General features: G+C 51.4%; 1 protein-coding gene and 1 long non-coding RNA gene across 2 annotated transcripts in view; one reads left to right on the top strand and one right to left on the bottom strand.

Annotated features, from left to right (window-relative positions):
* Window positions 1-8106: 8106 nt before the first annotated feature.
* Window positions 8107-13225, top strand: LOC142302576 (uncharacterized). The gene is made up of 3 exons (XR_012752961.1): window positions 8107-8141; window positions 9261-9433; window positions 12145-13225. It is a non-coding gene; the product is annotated as an uncharacterized LOC142302576 (long non-coding RNA).
* Window positions 13226-15827: 2602 nt separating this feature from the next.
* LOC142302209 (uncharacterized) overlaps window positions 15828-21446 on the bottom strand; it is a 44207-nt gene continuing 38588 nt past the window's right edge. The window contains 3 exon segments of the mRNA XM_075343301.1: window positions 15828-16436; window positions 16438-16842; window positions 20595-20920. Of these exon segments, the coding sequence (XP_075199416.1) occupies window positions 15828-16436; window positions 16438-16842; window positions 20595-20920 (1340 nt within the window).

The following is a 21446-nucleotide window of genomic DNA, read 5'->3' as shown; positions in this document are numbered from 1 at the left end:
TCTTCACCGGGCCCCGGGATCACCAACCCCTACCCACGGAGGGGCAACACAACACCTGGCTGCTCCCATCACCATCCCCGGGACCCCCACACTGAGCAGCGGTGGTGCCATCACCACAACCGTGGGTGGCGTCACGAACTATAATCCCAACAAACACCCCCCTTTCACTCACGGGCGAGGAGTGTCGCTCGAGACGCCCCGGGATCCGGCCCGCAGCTCGAGCCACCAGGAGCAACTGCCGGACCCGAGCAGAAGGGGTGAGCGCGGTGTGCTGACACCCTCCTCCCCGCCCGCGACAACTTGGCGTCACGAACAGGATCTTACCGCTCTGCCGTCTGGTAGAGGTGCGCCTTGTTACCGCCGGAGGTATCCGGCAGAAAGATTTCAGAAGCCGCCATCTTTGGCGCGAAAAGTTCCCGCTCGAGCGTCTTCTCGAGCAGTAGAGGCGCGAAGGCCAAAACTCCGCCCCGAGAGAGGAGGGGCCGGAAAGAGTTAAGGGGGACGGAAGCAAGATGTCTGCGCCCGACGGAGCCACTGGAGGAGCGGTGGTCGCAGCCGCAGCGGCACCCGCGGATGGGAATGGGCCTGCCCAGGTCCCGGCCGTACTGGCGGGAGGTGCCGCGGCCCCCGCGCTTGCTCAGGTCATGCCGTTTTCCTTGCCCTATGCGCCCGGAGCTGCCTGGCTACCGCAGTATGACGGGAAACCGGATGCCTTGCAGGCCTTCCGGAAAAAGCTTAACCCGTTGCTAGAGCTGTACCCCCTGACTGATAAGCAACGTGCAGCGATAGTGCTAGGCCAGTTAACCGGTGCGGCGGAGCAGGAAGCGGAGACCTGGGCCGAGGGGGACCGGCTCTCTGTAGCCACCATCTTCGAGAAGCTACAGACTGCCTTCGAGACCCGGACTGAAGCTGAGCTGAGGATGCAGTTTTACCAGTGCCGGCAGCGAGCTGGGGATAGCATTCGGGACTATGCTCTACGTCTGCAGACCGCCCTCCGCACGCTAAAGCGGGTGAACTCTATTAATGAGGCGGATAGCAACAAGATGTTAGTGGAGCAATTTGCGCAGGGGATGAGGTCCCCTGAGGATCGTAAACAACTCCGGCTGTGGGCTCTGGAACACCCTGATGTGGACTTTGCTGTGTTAAAGGAGCGAGCTATCAAAGCACTACAGCCCCCAGCTGCTGAAGTTCTGGAACCCGTCCCGTGGCCCGTCGAGACAGCTCCCGTTGTGGCGGCCTCAGCCAAACCAACCTCCTTACTATCTGCAGCCTCGAGCAGCACAGTGGAAGAACTGGCAGCCCAGGTCCGTCGCCTGGATGGAGACCTTGCCAAAATCCTTGCTGCACTACAACCTCTGACCAGATCTCAGCCCCCAGCGCAGATACAGCTTGCTGACAGTCCCGAAGATGTTCCCTGGATGCAGCAGAGAAGCGCTAACAACCCGCGGAGCAGACCTCCAATCTGCTACAAGTGCCGTAAGCCGGGCCATGTTTACCGACAGTGCCCGTTAAACGAGCAACCCCTGGGGCCCCGGGCCAATCCTCAGGAGTAGAACACCGTGGCCCCCCGGACTGGCGAGACCGATACGTCGGGGCCCGCCCTATCATCCCTGTGGCTGTGGACGGCATACCCGTGATGGCTCTCTTGGACACTGGATCACAGGTAACTACCATACCGTACACATTGTATCAGCGATATTGGGCCACAGACGAGCTGGCGCCTCGACAATAGTATAAATTTGATTGCCGCTAATGGACTTCCATTGACCCAGGTGGGGTATAAAGAGGTGGCTATGACAGTGGGGCAAGCTGAACTGCAACACCAGGGTATGATTGTGATCATGAATGAGCCTAGTGATCATAACCCGAAAATAGTGTTGGGGACCAATGTGATGGAACACTGCATGGCTGATGTGCTGAACCTTTTGCAGCAGCTAGCCGCCACGGCGGCGGGGAGCCGGCAGAGGGCTGTGCAGCGTGAGATCCGCGCCCTGATGTACCGCCAGCATGTAAGCTCAACCGGAGGGGAGATTGGCGGAGTGCGAGTGATGGATGTTGCTCCATTGACTGTGCCCCCTAGAAGTGAGATGATGATCTGGTGTAGGGCAGCAGTAGGGCCTCAGGGGCGTGACTACCCTGCAATGATGGAGCCCATGCCTTCTGAGCACTGGCCCACTGTAGTGGCCGCCCGAGGGGTGGTAGATGTGAGGAAAGGGAGAGTGCCTGTGAGAGTGTTAAACTGTGGGGAAGAGGAGGTCAGGCTTCCCCGGTATGCCACCATTGCCAAACTGCTCACCCTGGACCCTCACACTATCCAGGAAACCCGTCCATCCACACTCCCACCTACCACCAGCACTTCCCCAACCCAGGGGGACACCAAGGAGTGGCACCAACAGCTACATGTGGGCACTGATGATACCCCTACACATCACAGGGCAGGGGTACACAGGGTAGTGCAGGAATATGAGCAGGTTTTCAGTAAGCACCCCCTAGACTTTGGGCAGATCAGGGGGGTCCAACACCACATTCCCACGGGTGAACATCCCCCTATCAAAGAGAGGTATAGACCTATTCCCCCTGCACATTACCAGTGTGCCAAAGATATGTTGAAGAATATGAAGGAGGCAGGGGTTATTCGGGACAGTTGGAGTCCCTGGGCCGCTCCGTTGGTACTGGTCAAGAAGAAGGATGGTACCATGCGGATGTGTGTGGACTACCGGAAGATCAACCAGATAACCCATAAGGATGCATATCCATTGCCTCGTATTGAAGAATCTTTGGCTGCACTGAGAACTGCAAACTACTTCTCGACCCTTGACCTCACCAGCGGATACTGGCAAGTGGCCGTGGCCCCCGAGGACCGGGAGAAGACCGCCTTCACCACCCCGATGGGGCTCTGCGAATTCAATAGCATGCCGTTTGGGCTGTGCAATGCCCCCGGGACCTTCCAACGGTTGATGGAGTGCTGTCTGGGACATTTAAACTTCGAGACCGTCCTGCTGTATTTGGATGATGTGATTGTTTATTCCCAGACGTATGAGGCCCATCTGGAACACCTGGCCGAGGTGTTCGCGTCCCTTGCCAAGTTCGGGATGAAGTTGAAGCCCTCGAAGTGCCATCTGCTGAAACCCAGGGTGCAATATCTAGGACATGTGGTGAGTGCGGAGGGCGTCGCCCCCGACCCTGAGAAGATCACTGCCATTCAGAGCTGGCCGAGACCAACCACAGTGAGGGAAGTAAGGCAGTTCCTGGGTCTGGTGGGGTACTATCGGCGCTTTATAAAGGGGTACACGAAGATGGCTGCCCCCATGCAAGATCTCCTCGTGGGACAGACCAAGGGCGGTAGACCCATTGGAGCCCCACTGTTGTGGGAGGACAAGCATGAGGAGTCCTTTGGCCAGTTGAAGGCGGCCTTGACCGGAGAAGAGGTCTTGGCGTACCCTGACTATGGGCGCCCGTTCATCCTCCACACGGACGCCAGTAACGTGGGGCTGGGAGCGGTCTTGTCCCAGGTCCAGGATGGAAAGGAGAAGGTGATTGCCTACGCCAGCCGAAAACTCCGGCCGACCGAAAGGAACCCTGAGAACTATAGCTCCTTCAAGCTCGAGCTATTGGCGTTGGTGTGGGCTATCACAGAGTGGTTCCGCCACTACCTGGCGGCGGCAAAATTCACCGCGTTTACGGACAACAATCCGCTAACTCACCTGAACACGGCCAAGTTGGGCGCGCTGGAGCAGCGGTGGGTAGCCCGGTTAGCCAACTATGATTTCACCATAAAGTACCGAGCTGGTCGTGTCAACATCAATGCAGATGCACTCTCCCGGATGCCCCATTTGTCGGAAGAGGGGTGTGAGGATGACGACCTCGAGGAGATTGAGTTGCCTGCGTTTCACCAGCCGCCTACTGAGAGAGTACAAGTATGTCAGCAACGGGTGGATCTGGACCCGCGGCCCAGTCAAGAGTGGCAGGACGCCCAGGACCAAGCGCCGGCTGTCCGCCTTGTCAAGGCCCTGGTGGAACAGGGTGCTATGGGAATAGACCCTGCCGCTCCAGCCGAAGCCCAACGCTTGTGGAAAGAACGGAAACGGCTCTACCTACAACAAGGGAGGCTGTACCGTGAGCTGATCAACCCAAAGACCCATGAGAAAATATGCCAGTTGATCGTTCCTCAGGCCGAGGTTACTACTGTCCTGCGGGCATACCATGATGGTGCTGGCCACTTCGGGTGGAAGAAGCTGGAGATGCTGTTGAGGGAGCGGTTCTATTGGAGTGGGATGCGTGAATCGGTGGAAGCCTGGTGCCGAGAGTGCGGTCCTTGTACCCTGAGGAGAAAGGACGAGACTAGCCAGAGGGCACCGTTACATCCCATAGTCACCCATCAGCCGCTGGAGCTGGTCGCCCTGGACCATGTCAAACTCACCCCTAGCCGAAGTGGGTACACCTACGCATTGACCATGGTAGACCACTACTCAAGATTTATGGTGGTAGTCCCCGTTAAGGACCTGACTGGTCGAACCGCTGCCCGAGCGTTCCAGGCCTATTTTTGCCGACCCCATGGGTACCCCGAGAAGGTGCTGACTGACCAAGGCCCGGCTTTTGAAGCAGAAGTGTTTCACGAATTCTGCCAGTTGTACGGCTGCAAGAAGATCCGGACCACTCCGTACCACGCCCAAACCAACGGCATGTGCGAGAAAATGAATCACTTGGTCCTGGGGCTCCTCAAGACGCTACCGCTGGAAGAACGGAACATGTGGCCGGAAAAGTTACCCGACTTGGTCGACATGTACAATAATATCCCATCCAGCTCGACGAAGTGCACCCCAGCGTATCTGATGAGGGCCCGGCCTGGCCGCCTGCCGGTGGATCTGGAGATGGGGTTGGAGGCTCCGGAAGCACTCCCTTCAACGGCAGAGTGGGAAAGTCGGAGGAGAGCCCAGTACCGGCAAATCCAGGAGTATGTGGAGAAAAACCTCAGTCGAAGTCGAGAACAGCAAGAGCACCGGTTCAACCAGAAGGCGCCTGCAGGTCCTTTCCAGCCAGGAGATGTGGTGCTGAAACGGAAGAGAAAAGCCCACAAACTGGATGATCAGTGGGAGCAAGTCCCTTATGTCGTACAACCCACCGAGTGGGACAATGGGAAGACCTACCAGATCAGTTGTGACCAAGGGGGCACCCTGGCCACAGTTTCTCGGGACCATCTAAAAAAATGCCCCCCAGCGTTGAAAGCAGAGGCTGAAGTACCGGTTCCTCCACCGGTGGAAAAGGCAGCAGAGGTAATCCACACTGTCATGGGTGACTTCCCAGCAAACTGGCCTACACAGAACGGCGCGGTGATACTTCCAGTGATACTGTTCCCACAACCCGTGGATGAAGAAGTAGTGGAAGCGGTTAACCGTGAGCCAGAACCAGTGCCAGTGCCCAGGGATGAACCTGTACCCAGCCCCCCTGCTTCTCCGCCTGCCCCACACTCTAGCAGGGAGGAGGAACCGATTGTTCCCTCTACCCCACTGTCTAGCACCACTGACACCGGGCCCCGGAGGTCCACCCGTTCCAACCTAGGTAGACCCCCACTTAGGTACAGGGAGACCGTTCTATGAGTAAGAGGGGCCCGCAAATGTAAAAGAGTGTTGTGTGTTTGTTTGAAAAAGTTTTGAAAGTTCTGCAATGATAAGTAAAAATGAAAATTACCTGAAGTTTGTTACCTGATTGTCTGCTGTGATTAGCAACCGGCTGGAGCCGGCACCGTTGTCCCCGTGGGGACCGTTTAAAGTTTAAAAATGCATGGGAACTATCGATGGACAAGCCCGTGAACTCTGCAGGGCAACCACAAACGTTAGTGGCTTGTAAATATGTTGGGTACCGTTACCGTTTCCGCAGTGCCGCCTCCGGAGAGGCAGGTTGGAGGGAGGGCCCTGAGCAGAGCAGGCCAGGGCCCAGCCACCAAAGGAACCGGTGGCTACCCTCTGGAGGGGAGGACAGATCCCGCTCGGGTACCGTGTGCTGGACTGTGGGTCAAGGGGTGCTGCCTGGGTTTTAGGGGCAGCATCAGGGCCAGGTTGCTTGGGTGGGAGAGAGCGGAAACCGTGACCGTACACCGTTGAAACGTTTAAAGTAATATGTGCCTCCCGTCTTGGGAAGAGTTGATTAAAAATGTCATGCATGTTTGTTTAACCCTGTTATCCCCTTTTTACAGAAAAATAAAACCGGTGTAGGACGGCAGCCCGCGGACGGTCTGCATTTTGCTAAGGGGGAATGTGTCGCCCTGGGCAAGCCAGGGGACACAGGACACAACACCACCACACCCCACACTCCAGGTAGGCACATCTGCTAACCAGAAACCCTTGTTGCCTTCCTCCAGCAGGCTGTTGATGCACACCAGGGGGTGGGCCAGGCGGTTGGCTCCGCCCACCAAGGAGCTCACAACTCTGGAGGCAGGAAGTAACCAGGCAGTTGAGCCCAGGGAGGGCAAGAGAAAGGAGAGTCTAGTCAGGGAGGAGGAAGTGGAAGGAGTGAGGAGTAGCCCAGGCAGGGGCTAGAGTAAACAACCAGAAGTGAAAGTAAGGAAAGGAAAGTGGAAAAGGAGGAAAGCAAGAAGTGGAGAGAGCGCAGAGAGTGCGCAGAGCCTGAGAGCCCAGCTGTGTGTAGGGCTAGAACAGCAAGGTCAGCGACGGCGGTGACTGTCCGGAGGGGGACCGTTTGGAAGTTCCTGGAAGGACCCCGTTGGCTGTGTGCCCGGTGGTCTGGAGTAGTGTTCCGAAGGACAGTCAGCACCGGGGCAGGGGCCTCTCGGACCCCGGCAAGGCTAGGAGTCGCCCAATTTGCCGAATCCGTCAGTGAAGGGGACGTAGATCCCCCAGCAACAAAGTCCCGATTGACGGCAACAGCCCGACCATTACCGGGGAGACACCGCCACCGCCAGGGCACCAGTTTCCCCAGGGCCAGCGCCTGCGGGCAAAGTGTAGAGCTCCTCCGGCCCAGATTGCAGTCGGGGAGCGGGTAACCGGAGGGAATCCACCGCTACCATCAGTCAAACAGGTGCAAGGAAGAGAGAAGTCACCGTCACCTACCGGGAGTGCAGGTGCAACCGTCTGTGGGACCGTCCTACCAGCCGTTGGTTTACCGTACAAACTGTGTCCGTGTCTCAGGCTGAGTGAGTACCACAGTGCCGCAAGGCACAGCGCTGCCCCCGCGTCCCTGCGCCCTCCAGGCCCTACACTTTACATCTCTTCACCGGGCCCCGGGATCACCAACCCCTACCCACGGAGGGGCAACACAACACCTGGCTGCTCCCATCACCATCCCCGGGACCCCCACACTGAGCAGCGGTGGTGCCATCACCACAACCGTGGGTGGCGTCACGAACTATAATCCCAACAAACACCCCCCTTTCACTCACGGGCGAGGAGTGTCGCTCGAGACACCCCGGGATCCGGCCCGCAGCTCGAGCCACCAGGAGCAACTGCCGGACCCGAGCAGAAGGGGTGAGCGCGGTGTGCTGACACCCTCCTCCCCGCCCGCGACATATCCACGCTGCGGAATGTGCGGCTGCCGAACATGCTGCGGATGTCCCGCAGCCGCACGTAACTGCATGTCAATTATTCCTGCGGAATTACCTGCGGAAATCCTGGCCCTCCACTATGGAGATAGAGGCCGGGACGGAAATCGCATGAATATCCGCAGGTTTACTGCAGCTATTCCACTGTACTACCGCAGCTAAAAATAGCTAAAAATAGCTGCGGATGCCGGCGGGCAGCTGCGGGAAACCTGCGGCCGTACCTGCGGATACATCCGCAGGTACAAGCTCCCATGGGTACATGGCCTTAGAGATAGCAGCAGGTCTGGAGAGGAGATTCTACGGGGCAGATCAGAGTGTAGGGGGTGGGGGATGGAATCAAGAAAATTATCAGGATGTGGAGCATTCCAGTATTTGACTGGGGCCCCCTGACTGCTGTGCCCCGTAATAAGGGGTTAATCTGGTCGTCCCATGTAATTTTCTGCCTCCTCCCAGTTTGTTGCAGCCAATGATTCTTCTCTCCTCCTCCTCCTGCTTCCCCCTTTATAATTTCAATCCTTTCTTTTTCCGGTCTCTCCCCACTCTGTGGGACCCGGAGGCAGCTGTCCCCGCTGTGCACCTGGAGAGAGTGAGTACGGCAGTCGATCTAACCGCTGCCATCCCAGACTATCAGGAGGAATTGGGATGCATGGCTGTCATCTCAGATCTCTGGCCAGTGTCCCATCCCTCCTGATGGTTAAGCCCTTGTCCCTGCTCACAGCCATGCCAGCAGGAGGTCAGCGTGCCTGCCTGCATCTAAGGCCCAGTGGAGGCAGCGTGCACCTCCTCACTCACCTCCCCCTCCCAGCCTTGATGGTCTGTCCCTGGCTGCTCCTCTGTCAGTAACAGAGAGCAGTAGCATCGCCCCCACCCTTTGTGCTATGCCCTAGTAACTGCACTGAACCCGTGGTTGGACTGTGTGGACGCTCCATTCTGGCCCAGCCCACCATCACTGAGCGATTGCCACGCCCCCACTATACAGGGAGTGCATCGCTACTATCTTTAACTACCTGCACCCACCTTGTATGAGCTTCTTCCCTGTGGATGAGCCTGGAGTGTATGGGCTCTTCCCAGGTGGTTAGTTCTGGAGTGTATGGGCTCCTTTCAGGTGGTGGATGTGGCTGGTTTGGTTGATGGACATGGGATATTTCCTTGTGTCCACTATAATAATTCCCACCCTCCTACCCCCATTATAGTCTATATGTAACAATAAATAAATAGAACATTTACAAAAAAAAAAAAAAAAGTATATTCCCTCTGGAAATGTTGGGCGGCATGGAGCCCACACATTGTAGAATCTATCCCACCTATATCCCGCCCCCACTATCAAACCCAGCCTGCAGCGTTAGTTGCCTCTATAATGGGCGAGCGCAGCGTCTCATTCAGTGGGGTCCATGCCCTGCATAATAGTAAACACACGTGATGTGCATGTTCCCCTCCCCGCAGCTATAAAACCGCTGCATTACTGCTTCTGCCCCCCACCCCATTATTAACCCCTAAACTGCATGTGCTGCCTCCTGCTGGCATGGCTCTTTCTTTAACCCCCTCCCTGCCCCCTCCTTGGTCCTTGAGCATGCGGGTGCTGGATCCCCGACATGGCGGTGCTGCCATTACAGCTGTGGTACCCGCTCCGCACGGTGACGCTCCTCGGTATCAGTCACTGCTGGCCGGCCTGTACTAGCCGGAGCAGTCGTTTGCATTACCACAGGCCTTCAGGAAGGAGTCATCGCTCAAGACGTTTGCCACGGCGTTCACCTTCATTGTCTGAAGAATCCCTTAATCATTGGCAAGGCCCCACAGAAGGGCATGTTACAGGTCCTCCCGCCGACCCTCCAGCATCTGTCTGGGCCAGCCGGACTCTCCTGGTTCCTCCTGACAGCGGTGAGTACCCTTGGGTTGATTAGTCTTCCATGATCCCAGTTTATAATAATAGTAATAATAACTAATGATGTCAGTAAAAAAAAAAAAAAAAAAAATGCTTTAGTTAACCAGATCCCCAGGAATTAAGTGTACACTAACCCCTGCTAGTAACTGCAGTATCCTAAAAGAACCCGCAGATGAAGAAAGGAAGAAAACAAAAAAAACAAAAACAGGCGTTTCCAGTTCAGGGTTGCGCTATGACTAGTTATACAGCCTGTCGTACAGCGGTTTGGTGTGAGGGTTATAGCAGGTAGGCATCCACCAATTAAAGTGCAATGGATGAGAACATGGCGTCAAGTATTTGATCCCTGCGCATTTCTCAGAGAGACGCTAAGTTACCGGGTTGCCATTTGCTTTTGGGGGTTTGCCCATGATGCTTTACTTGTTCTCCCATACTGGGGTCTCTGGATCCATCCCCGCTCAGGGTCAGTTTGTGTTAGGACACCCCTCTGCTGCCCCCTATCGCCAGGTCACCTACCTAATTATTATTAACCATTCATTATTAGATGATGTCGCGGCTATCTGCATCCATGTGTTCAGCCTTAACCATGGTGTTTCTAATAATGTCTTACAAGGGTTCATTGTTAACCCCGATATATCCGATAATGACATTTACACAAGTGTGTTTTTGTATGTGTATATATAGAAATATATATTATACTGTAGCTATCAGATTCCATCTCCTCTCTCAGGTTTACACCAGTAACATGCATCATCACACATCGGGTCCCACACTGTCACCGTTTTTCTGCATTTTTGGTTGCTTTGCAGACTTTAATTTATGACACGTTCCTTCTTTGGGTTGTTTTATTCATGTTATTACATTCAGTCATTTTACTTCTTTCCTTTAATGGTCATTAATTACGTGACGGGGTCTTTCCATCATACGCCACCTTGATGATTTAATGCTTCTCAACTTTATTAACCACGTTTTGTTCCTTTTTGTTTGGTCCAGTGTTCCTTATTTGGAGCCGCACCCTTTGTGATGGGTATTTGTTCATTTCGGGTAGTGATTCCCTCAGCGGGTGGCATTTTCCCTCATCTGTTTTTTTCCTTTTCAGACTTGGCCTTTTGCCGTGATTACGACATAGCTCAATGGTAGTGTGCAGGTTACAGATAGAGCTCTGGGTTCAGTCCCATTCGTTGACATTTCACCATCGTGGTATCCTATAAAAATATTGTATAATGCTACATCCTTTTATCCTATAATTGCCTTCCTGCAGTCCCTGGGTTGGGATTTTATCTTTTCAATGTTGTCGGTTCTGTGCGTTATGGGGTCTCGGGGTCTAGGGTTTGAATACTTCACCTAGAATTTGTGTTGTTTCCCATTGATACTACACTTGATACCACACCCGGACTTGTTTTTGCTTTTGGTTCATAAACATGAGCATTCCTATTCTTAAACCCCTTACCCTTCCCCGGTACATCGCCCGTTAGGTTATTGTTCTTTAGTGTTTGGTTTCCCCATACCCGTGAAGTATTGTTGATTACGCTCCTCCTTGCTTTCATTATACTCTGAAAGTTTTGCCCCAATGCCCGAGTGGAGGGGATCCATTTCCATCATGATGCGCTCGATTATTGATGCTGGTGAAGTCTTTGGTGGCTCCACAACATGGTGAGCTTACGGTAAAACACGATGTGAGTGATATTCGTTTTCGATCAGTTTCTTCATATGTTTACTATTAAGTGTTTTTCTTTCCTCACACCATCGAGCCTTTAGGTATTGGTTCTTGCGTTCCTTGTTTTCTATCCTTGGACCAATTTTCTCCTGTCCCTAGTTTCTACTGACCTTTATTTTGCAATCAATGTTTCTCCATACATTTACTGCTAAGTGTTAAGTGATTGCTTCCAAAAGTAGTAAGAACTAATAAAAAAAAAAAGTCCAAATGAGCGTAATCTAGGTTTCCAATAGTTTTATTTATTTTCGCCAGTCCATGTAATGGTTGGCAGCTGGTCTTTTACGCATATATACATATATAGTGTTTTTCAGTATTTCCTTATTGTACAGGTGATGGAATTATTAAGATGAAATCAGACATTGCCAAAGGTTCTCTTTACAGGGTATCCTCAATCATGTACAGGTGCCTTGAAATGACTTCTAGACTGATCTTACTGTATTGTCTATTTCAGTTATACAATTTCATTTATGTAAAAAAAAAAAAAAAAAAAAAAAGTACTTTCTTACATTACTAAAGGCTGTGATTTAATTGCAAAGGATATACTGTATAGGGTAGTCTTGCACATTTGCACACCAGATATGACGCAGGGTGCTGACTATACATCAATTTCAACAAAAATTAGGAAATAAGGCCATCATGAGAAAAAGAAATAAAAATGATTGGTATGGTCAAACTAAAAAAAAAAATAAAAAAAAAATAATTAGCTCTTAAAAATAGGTAGGTGCTACTTCTGGTAGGTGTGGTTAAGCGCCTTTACGCTGCTTTTGCATACTGGGAGATTTGCAGTGTCCCGATCATGGGAGGAGAAGTGGAATAATACAATTTTGTTCCCCAGAACAAGTCCTGGTGATCTTTGTTATGATACCGTAAGTTATGCAGTTGGTCTTTTTAATTCGGATTCCAAGGTCAAATCACAGAGCCTTCATGTACTGATTGTTTCCTCAGGTATATTAGACCAGTTTATTGCTTTGGTAACAATTTTCTCTTTTTCAGATGGTGTCAGATCCGTGCTATGGATTTTTTGGCTGCTCACCATGAGCAGCCCGGAGAATGGAGAGCTATGCAGGTGGAAGTGGACGTTCATTGGAGAGGCATCAGAGACCGGTTTTGGCAGTAACGATCTGCCAAAAGAGTTATGATCTTAATGGACGCATTTTTACATGTTACTTTTTGGGATGACCTCTGCCTCTTCCTCGTAGATTCTCACTATGATGAGTTCCAGGTTGATTTAGGAGCTAATACTGGTTTAGTCAGGTCATTCCTCGTGATCTTGTATTGATTTAGTCAAAGGTCATTCATCGCGTGGTATGACAGGGCGGCTATTGATGGATTGTTGGGTACACTTCATGCTGGAGTGCCACGTTTTATTTGAGGCGTACGATTCAGAGCTTCTGTTTCCCACTGGTATACGTTTAACATGACTTAGGGTTGATATTTCTTTGGTTTGCAGGTTGGTATTTAGCATGCCTTAGTTTCTGGGTGGGGGTCGGAGCACAGTTGGCACTTTGCTCCTCCTTGGCGGTCAATTTAACAACGTTGGTGGTTTTTTGGTACAAAAGTTACCCCCGCCGGGAGTCCGGCTGCGGCACAACGCTTTGTACTGGTTTACTGTGATTTATTTCAATGGTTTGTTATATATTTTGGGCTGTGACCGACCACCATCCACTAAAAGATGAGATTTGATTATTAAATCTCCATAATAAAGAGTTCTGATTTTATATACCTGAGTCTGATTCTTCATTACATGGGACGATTGGTTGTGGGTTTTTTGGGGTCTCAGCAGTCTGTGTAGCATTCCAGTATTTGACTGGGGCCCCCTGACTGCTGTGCCCCGTAATAAGGGGTTAATCTGGTCGTCCCATGTAATTTTCTGCCTCCTCCCAGTTTGTTGCAGCCAATGATTCTTCTCTCCTCCTCCTCCTGCTTCCCCCTTTATAATTTCATTCCTTTCTTTTTCCGGTCTCTCCCCACTCTGTGGGACCCGGAGGCAGCTGTCCCACCCTCCCTCCCTTTGTCAACGTTGATGGTTTCAGTGTGGACGCTTACCTGCGCCCGAAGTCCGGCTGTGAGACAATGAGTGGTACTGTAAAAGCTACCTGTGCCGAGACTCCGGCTATGAGACAATGATTGGTATGGTAAAAGCTACGTGCGCCGGGAGTCCGGCTTCAACACAATTATTTTGACTGGTTTGGCTTACTTGCGCCGGTAGTCCGGCTGCGACACAATGAGTTGTACTATTTTTGTTTTTCATAATATTTGATTAAGTCACAGCAGCGGTCAATTTAACAACGTTGGTGGTTTTTTGGTACAAAAGTTACCCCCGCCGGGAGTCCGGCTGCGGCACAACGCTTTGTACTGGTTTACTGTGATTTATTTCAATGGTTTGTTATATATTTTGGGCTGTGACCGACCACCATCCACTAAAAGATGAGATTTGATTATTAAATCTCCATAATAAAGAGTTCTGATTTTATATACCTGAGTCTGATTCTTAATTACATGGGACGATTGGTTGTGGGTTTTTTGGGGTCTCAGCAGTCAGAGCATATCACACAGACTTTTTGGTATCAAAGTGTAAAGCTGGTTTCACACACAGCGACAACGACAACGACGTCGCTGCTACGTCACCATTTTCTGTGACGTTGCAGCGACGTCCCGTCGCTGTCGCTGTGTGTGACATCCAGCAACGACCTGGCCCCTGCTGTGAGGTCGCCGGTCGTTGCTGAATGTCCAGCTTCATTTTTTGGTCGTCACTCTCCCGCTGTGACACACACATCGCTGTGTGTGACAGCGAGAGAGCGACGAAATGAAGCGAGCAGGAGCCGGCACTGGCAGCTGCGGTAAGCTGTAACCAGCGTAAACATCGGGTAACCAAGGGAAGACCTTTCCCTGGTTACCCGATGTTTACGCTGGTTACAGCTTACCGCAGCTGCCAGTGCCGGCTCCTGCACTGTGACATGTGGCTGCAGTATGCATCGGGTAATTAACCCGATGTATACTGTAGCAAGGAGAGCAAGGAGCCAGCGCTAAGCAGTGCGCGCGGCTCCCTGCTCTCTGCACTGTGACATGTAGCTGCAGCACACATCGGGTTAATTAACCCCATGTGTACTGTAGGAGAGCAAGGAGCCAGCGCTAAGCGTGGCTCCCTGCTCTCTGAACATGTAGCACAGCGACGTTATGATCGCTGCTGCTTCTGCTGTGTTTGACAGCTAAGCAGCGATCATAACAGCGACTTACAAGGTCGCTGTTACGTCACCGAAAATGGTGACGTAACAGCGACGTCGTTGTCGCTGTCGTTTAGTGTGAACCCAGCTTAAAGAGTGAGAGAGGCACAGAGGACAGGGGTTTATGACCCCGAACAAGTATTAATGAGCAGAAAGAGGAGAGATAACACTGAAAACTAAACAAGAACTAAGCTGAAGAAAGGATTTCTCATCTTCCCATAATGAATTGCTGCACTTATGTTACATGGAGTGGAGGTAATGTACCACCACATGTTACCATAAAGTTCCTTACTATGGATTGTGCTGGAGTAACTATAAAGTTTTGTGCCCGCTCTCTGATGTATAGAATTCTCACTAAGGCTGCTTTCACACATCCGGTTTTTACTGAGCGGCACAATTCGGCGCTTTGCAGAAAAAATGCAACAGGTTTTTTTTGCCGCCGGTTACGTTTTTTCCACATAGACTTGCATTAGCACTGTATTGTGCCGCATGGCCTTGCGTTGCGTCCGTTTTTTGCCAGGTGCAAACGTTGCCTGGCACATTTTTTTGTGCGGCGAAAAAAACGCATTGCGCCGGATCTGGTGCGATGTGGTGCGATTTACAATGCAAGCCTATGGACGCCAGATGCGGCGCGATTTACAATGCAAGCCTACGGACGCCGGATGCGGCGTCCTGCGGCAAAAACCGCTTCCGGATGCGTTTTTTTTTGCATTGCGCATGCTCAGTATCAAGCCGCATCCGTCAAAAAACAGATGGGCCGCATGGACAAATTTATGCAACGGATTTGTTTTTTTCGCCACATCCGTTGCATAGGTTTTTGAGCCGGATTGAGCCGCACTGCTAAAAACGGATGTGTGAAAGCAGCCTAAGTTGTTTAGTGAAGAAAACTTTATATATGGACTCTGGTCTCCCTCATTCATCTATATTCCATCTGGTCCTGGCCGGACAAGTCAAGTGGCAGCATGTGGTCTGTAAAGGCATATCACCAAGGTAACAGCAGCACACTCACCCAGCCAGGCCATCATATTACTGTAGCACAGCGGAGTTTGCCCGGCCTGTTACAAGTGCACCATCCCTAACATGAAGGAATCAGGAGACATAAAAGACAGAAGATTATACACCCTTTTAGTGTTTTTTCTTTTTCAGTAAATATTCGGCGTGGATGCTGACCATCCTCGATTCCAGCACTGGCATCGCATCAAGAGAGCTGCAGCCAATCACTGAGCTCAGTGGTGCGGCCCGTGGAGACAGTGCATTCTCAGAGTTGCTCAGCTCACTGATTGACTATTGTGCTGTTGCCATAATGTCAGGGCCACAGCAAATAGTCAACATCGGAAGCCGCACCAGAGGCTCCGCACTGATACCAAGGAGATTGAGTACAGCAGGAATTTCTACAAAAACTGCATCCGGGGCCGAACATTGTATGAAAGAAGACGACCCCGAAATGTTCATCTACAGACCAGGAGGAAAGAAAGATGGAGCCTCTCCCCAGCTGCACCCTACTGGCTGAATGCTCCACCAATCAGATTCTGCTCCCTGTGATGTCACCAGTCGTTGGGTCAATTTTTTATATGACGAAGGTTCCTCACAACTGCTCCTCCCTCGTATCTTTATAGAACCTTCCCATACATATAATGCGACATGAAGGGGCTCGGAGAAGGCGGCAGTGAAGGTGTGTAAGTGTCTGATGGGGTCACACAGCTCATAAAAGGACAGCTGCCCGGCCTCATAATCCAGACAGATCCTGACTCTATCATTGGAGATCCGCTGATGTAAAGGGATCTCATTAGTGTCATGTTTCACTGAACACTGATTATTATACCCGATCCCTCCACATAAACCCCAGGACTTGTTATTATCTCCAATACATGACTGACGCCCCCCCCTGTCTATACTGGGATAACACATCCCCACCTTCCACCAATGTGACCCACTGATCTCCACATCCCAGTAATGTTGTCCTGAGGTAAATCCCCTCCTGCTCATCACCTGATCATAATCCTGGAATCTCTCTGCTGTTTCTGGAAGATTCTGTGTTATCAGGGTCCAGGTCGCATTTTTTTAGGTCGTCTGATATAAGGAGATTATTACCAGCCGAGTTCACATTCAGTAAAATGTCTGCAGGATCCTGTAAATAGAAGGTCACATTTATATCTTTTAGAGCAGATAATGTGTGAGACATGTGTGAGATCAGCTCTGCACCCTGACCACCTCCATCATGTCCTCCTGTGTCCTCATCACCTCCGTACTCCTCAGGATCACAGAAGTCCCCGGTGTCTGGTTCCTGTAAGATGGTCAGTGGATCAGTCATGTTACACAGCTCCTCAATGTGCCTCATCTTCCTGGACAGCTCGTCCTTCTTTATTTCCAGCTTCTGGATCACATCAGACAGTGACAGTGACACCTGCTCTTCCCACCTGGAGATCTCAATCAGGATCTTTCTCTCCAGGTCGTCCACATGTAAGACCTGTTAACATTTACATATATATGTTAGAAGACTGTGGACTTTTCCTTGTTATGCTGCCACCTGCTGTCAAAACAAAGAACAGCGGGCACAAACCCCCTGTTGCTTGATTTACTTGGTACAGTCCTGAACAGGATGTGAGGAGGAGCTGGTTTTGGTTTGGTAGCTGTTTTATGCAGAGAAGTGTGTGTTCGCACGTGCTGAAGAAGGCAAGGCTGCATTCTGCCCTGCTGAACAAGGTCCAAGTACCTGAGTGCTGCGTGACATCTCCCCAAGACACAGATCCAAGAAAGGCTGGATGTGGAGCGAGGAGCCAGACAGCCCGTGCAAATTACAGAGACGGGACAAAGACTGAACTTTAGAGGTGTCTGCCGGCGGAATACGGGCCCCAACGGTGACGAGGTACCCCACGCTGAAACCTGCAGTTAAGTGTGCACACTACTTTTAGTTAGGGACAGATAGGAAAAGACTCTGCACTGTGTTATACGAGTAAGGTAACAAGGACTCTGCGTTTTTTTTGCTTAATAAGGATTTTTGTGTTTTGCTTTTGGGAGTACAATCTGAGGCTTCCTATCTTTGACAAGCTATTCAAAGTAGTTGTATGTATATTGCATTATCTCTACTGCTGTGCACATTCCCGCTTTTCTTCCCCCTCCTTTCCCGCACTATTCCTCCACCTGTGTTGTGCAATATGTTATTAAATTTGCATTGATTAACCCCCGTGGTTCCGTGCAGTCCTTGCGTATCCCGTTACCTGCAGGTTATTACATTTGGCGTAGTCGGCAGGATACGCAGGCAGGTACAGAATGGTACTGAACGGGTGATTGCATATGGAAGTCGGACGTTACGGGAAGCCGAGCGCAACCCCGAGAATTACAGTTCCTTTCGGCTGGAGTTACTGGCACTAGTATGGGCAATAACCGAAAGGTTCTCGGAATATCTCACGGGAGCCCAAATTGAAGTCTATACAGATAATAATCCCCTGGCTCACATCTCCACCGCCAAACTGGGAGCAATGGAACAGAGGTGGCTGGCACGACTCTCCAGATACAATTATCATGTGCAATACCGCTCTAAGCATGAAAATCAGAATGCGGATGCCCTTTCTCGTGTTACCACCGAAGCCCCAGTGGGGGAGAGAGATGAACAGTTGGAGGAAGACGAAATTCCGGACTTCAGTAAATTCACCGCTCAATTGGTAGAGGCTCGTATGCTGGAAATTACGTCGGGCACGACATCACGCCTGCTTGGCCAAACCAGAGAGGAATGGGTGAAAATCCAGTCATCTGACCCAGAACTGCTTCAAGTGAAAGAGTGGGTGATCCAGCAGCGCAAGCCTAGAAAGGAAATACGGGCCACGCTGTCGCACGTGGCCCTCCAGATTCTCAGCCAGTGGGATAAGCTGTCGGTGCAAGAAGGGATGCTGTATCGGAAGGTGCACCTAGCTACAGAGTTGGAAGTGCGGTGGCAAGTAGTGATACCCCAGAAGATGGCAGTACCATTGGCCCGAGAGGCGCATGAGAAGGGAGCCCATTTCGGACCGGACAAGACTTACCAGTGGTTGCAAAGAATAGTATACTGTCCTCAGATGCTTCGGGCAGTAGAGAAGGCCTGTAAACTGTGCCGTTCCTGTGAGTTAAGTAAAGCTCTCCCACAGCGAGCACCAGTACAGACTATTGCAACCAAAGAGCCATTGGAAGTACTCATGATCGATTATCTGAAGATTGGTCACTCCCACCGGGGCTATCAGTTCTGCCTTGTGATGACAGATCACTTCTCCAAATTTGCGGTGGTGACGCCCACCAGAGATCAGACGGCTGAATCAGCTGCTCGAACCATCAGTGATGACTTTATCCGGGTGTACGGCTGCCCCAAAAGAATACATTCCGACCAAGGGGCTTGCTTTCAGGGCGGTGTCATGAGAGAGCTGCAAAGGATTTACGGAATGCAGAAGTCAAGGACTACGCCTTATCATCCACAGGGCAACGGAGCCTGCGAGAGATTTAACCGGACCCTCCTACAAATGCTACGCACGTTAGAGGATGATCGTAAGAATCACTGGCCCGGCTATCTCGCAGAACTCGTGTGGGCGTACAATAATCGTGTCCACTCCACCACTGGGTACACCCCATACGTACTACTGTTTGGAAGAGCCGGAAGAGGCATAGAAGAGCTCAACCTGGCTCCCCCCGAGATCAGTGAAGGTCAGAGTGTGGGTTCCTGGGTTGACTGTCACCGTCGACGGCTGGAGACTATCCATCGAATTGTCACCAAGCGACTGCAAGAAAAGACACATCCACAGCGGAAACCTGTGTGTGAAACCCCGTTCTTGCCAGGAGACCGAGTGCTAGTTGCAGAGAAGCACCCGAGAAACAAGTTGAGCGAGCGCTGGAAAACAGAGCTGTACATTGTGATCAGAAGAATCTCGCCCCACGGATCAGTATACGAAGTGAGAGGTGAGCGAAGAGGCGACACCCTCATCCTGAATCGTAATATGCTGAGGCCCTGCTATTCAGAAGACAGGACCAGACAAAGTACCTCGGAGACGATGCCCGTGCCCGTTCCTGTTACCCTCGAAGAGGGCTCTGACGATGAAGAATGGTGGCGGGCCCCGGCCAACCCAGCAGACTGGGAGAGATCCACGCCCCCATCCATTCAAGACACAGGTGCCACCCCTGCAGAGCAGGAGTCACTAATCGCCAGAGATGGGGACGAGAATACTGTACTCCCTGATACGGCGCCGACGTCTGGTGACATAGCCGTAGTACCACGCCGGACTGAGCGGGCTAATGCTGGTATTCCCCCTGATCGGTACTTGGCAGATGAATTTGTGTGTTCTGCCACTAGATCCTGTTTTAAGACATTGGCTCCCAAGCAACAGGTTGTGAAGCAGGGCAGGAGTTGCCACCGTGTGCCCCTGTGCAGAGCGCCTCAGGAGAGTATCGACCGGGACGGCCGAGGTTAAAGAGGGGGGGAAATGTAAGACCTGTTAACATTTACATATATAGGTTAGAAGACTGTGGACTTTTCCTTGTTATGCTGCCACCTGCTGTCAAAACAAAGAACAGCGGGCACAAACCCCCTGTTGCTTGATTTACTTGGTACAGTCCTGAACAGGATGTGAGGAGGAGCTGGTTTTGGTTTGGTAGCTGTTTTATGCAGAGAAGTGTGTGTTCGCACGTGCTGAAGAAGGCAAGGCTGCATTCTGCCCTGCTGAACAAGGTCCAAGTACCTGAGTGCTACGTGACATCTCCCCAAGACACAGATCCAAGAAAGGCTGGATGTGGAGCGAGGAGCCAGACAGCCCGTGCAAATTACAGAGACGGGACAAAGACTGAACTTTAGAGGTGTCTGCCGGCGGAATACGGGCCCCAACGGTGACGAGGTACCCCACGCTGAAACCTGCAGTTAAGTGTGCACACTACTTTTAGTTAGGGACAGATAGGAAAAGACTCTGCACTGTGTTATACGAGTAAGGTAACAAGGACTCTGCGTTTTTTTTGCTTAATAAGGATTTTTGTGTTTTGCTTTTGGGAGTACAATCTGAGGCTTCCTATCTTTGACAAGCTATTCAAAGTAGTTGTATGTATATTGCATTATCTCTACTGCTGTGCACATTCCCGCTTTTCTTCCCCCTCCTTTCCCGCACTATTCCTCCACCTGTGTTGTGCAATATGTTATTAAATTTGCATTGATTAACCCCCGTGGTTCCGTGCAGTCCTTGCGTATCCCGTTACCTGCAGGTTATTACACACAGATCTCCTGATGTCTATAAACTGGGAAGTGACTCGCTTGACTTCTCCAGAGGCTTTTTCTTGAGCTTTTCTCCTGCGCTCCTCCAGACTCTGGACTTTTTCCTCAGTCTTCTTTCTCTTTGTGATCAGTTTCTGGAGAACATATCTCAGTTTCGTCTTTTCAGAGGTCTCATCCAGCATCTCTACCCGGTGTTCCCGATGTTCTCCGGCCAAACTGCAGGACACACAGATACAAACAGCGTCCTCCGTGCAGTAATATTCCAGGATCTTCTTATGGACAGAACATTTCCGGTTCTCCAGAGAAGTTCTGGGATCAGTTAGGACGTGTTCTGGTCCTTTATTATTATTATTATTATTTATTTATAGAGCACCATTGATTCCATGGTGCTGTACATGAGGGGGTTACATACAGAATACATATACACGTTACAATAGACAGACTATCACAGAGGGAAGAGGGCCCTGCCCTTGCGGGCTTACATCCTAAAGGATTTTGGGGAGGAGACAGTAGGTGGGGTGTAGGTTGGGCGGCAGCTCCGCATGGTGGTAGGGCAGCAGCTCCGCACGGTGGTGGGGCGGCAGCTCCGCACGGTGGTGGGGCGGCTGCTCCGCACGGTGGTGGGGCGGCAGCTCCGCACGGTGGTGGGGCGGCAGCTCCGCACGGTGGTGGGGCGGCAGCTCCGCACGGTGGTGGGGCAGTGAGGTCATTGTAGATTATAGGCATTTCTGAACAGATGAGTTTTCAGGGTCCGTTTGAAGTTTGCAAGTGTAGTAGATAGTCTGACATGTTGAGGCAGTGAGTTCCAGGAGACTGGGGATGCTCGGGAGAAGTCTTGGAGTCGGTTGCATGAG

The sequence above is a fragment of the Anomaloglossus baeobatrachus genome, chromosome 4 (genome assembly GCF_048569485.1).
Source record: "Anomaloglossus baeobatrachus isolate aAnoBae1 chromosome 4, aAnoBae1.hap1, whole genome shotgun sequence".
Classification (NCBI taxonomy): Eukaryota; Metazoa; Chordata; class Amphibia; order Anura; family Aromobatidae; genus Anomaloglossus; species Anomaloglossus baeobatrachus.
The sequence above is the reverse complement of the archived record's forward strand: the minus strand, read 5'-3'. Positions and strand labels throughout refer to the sequence as shown.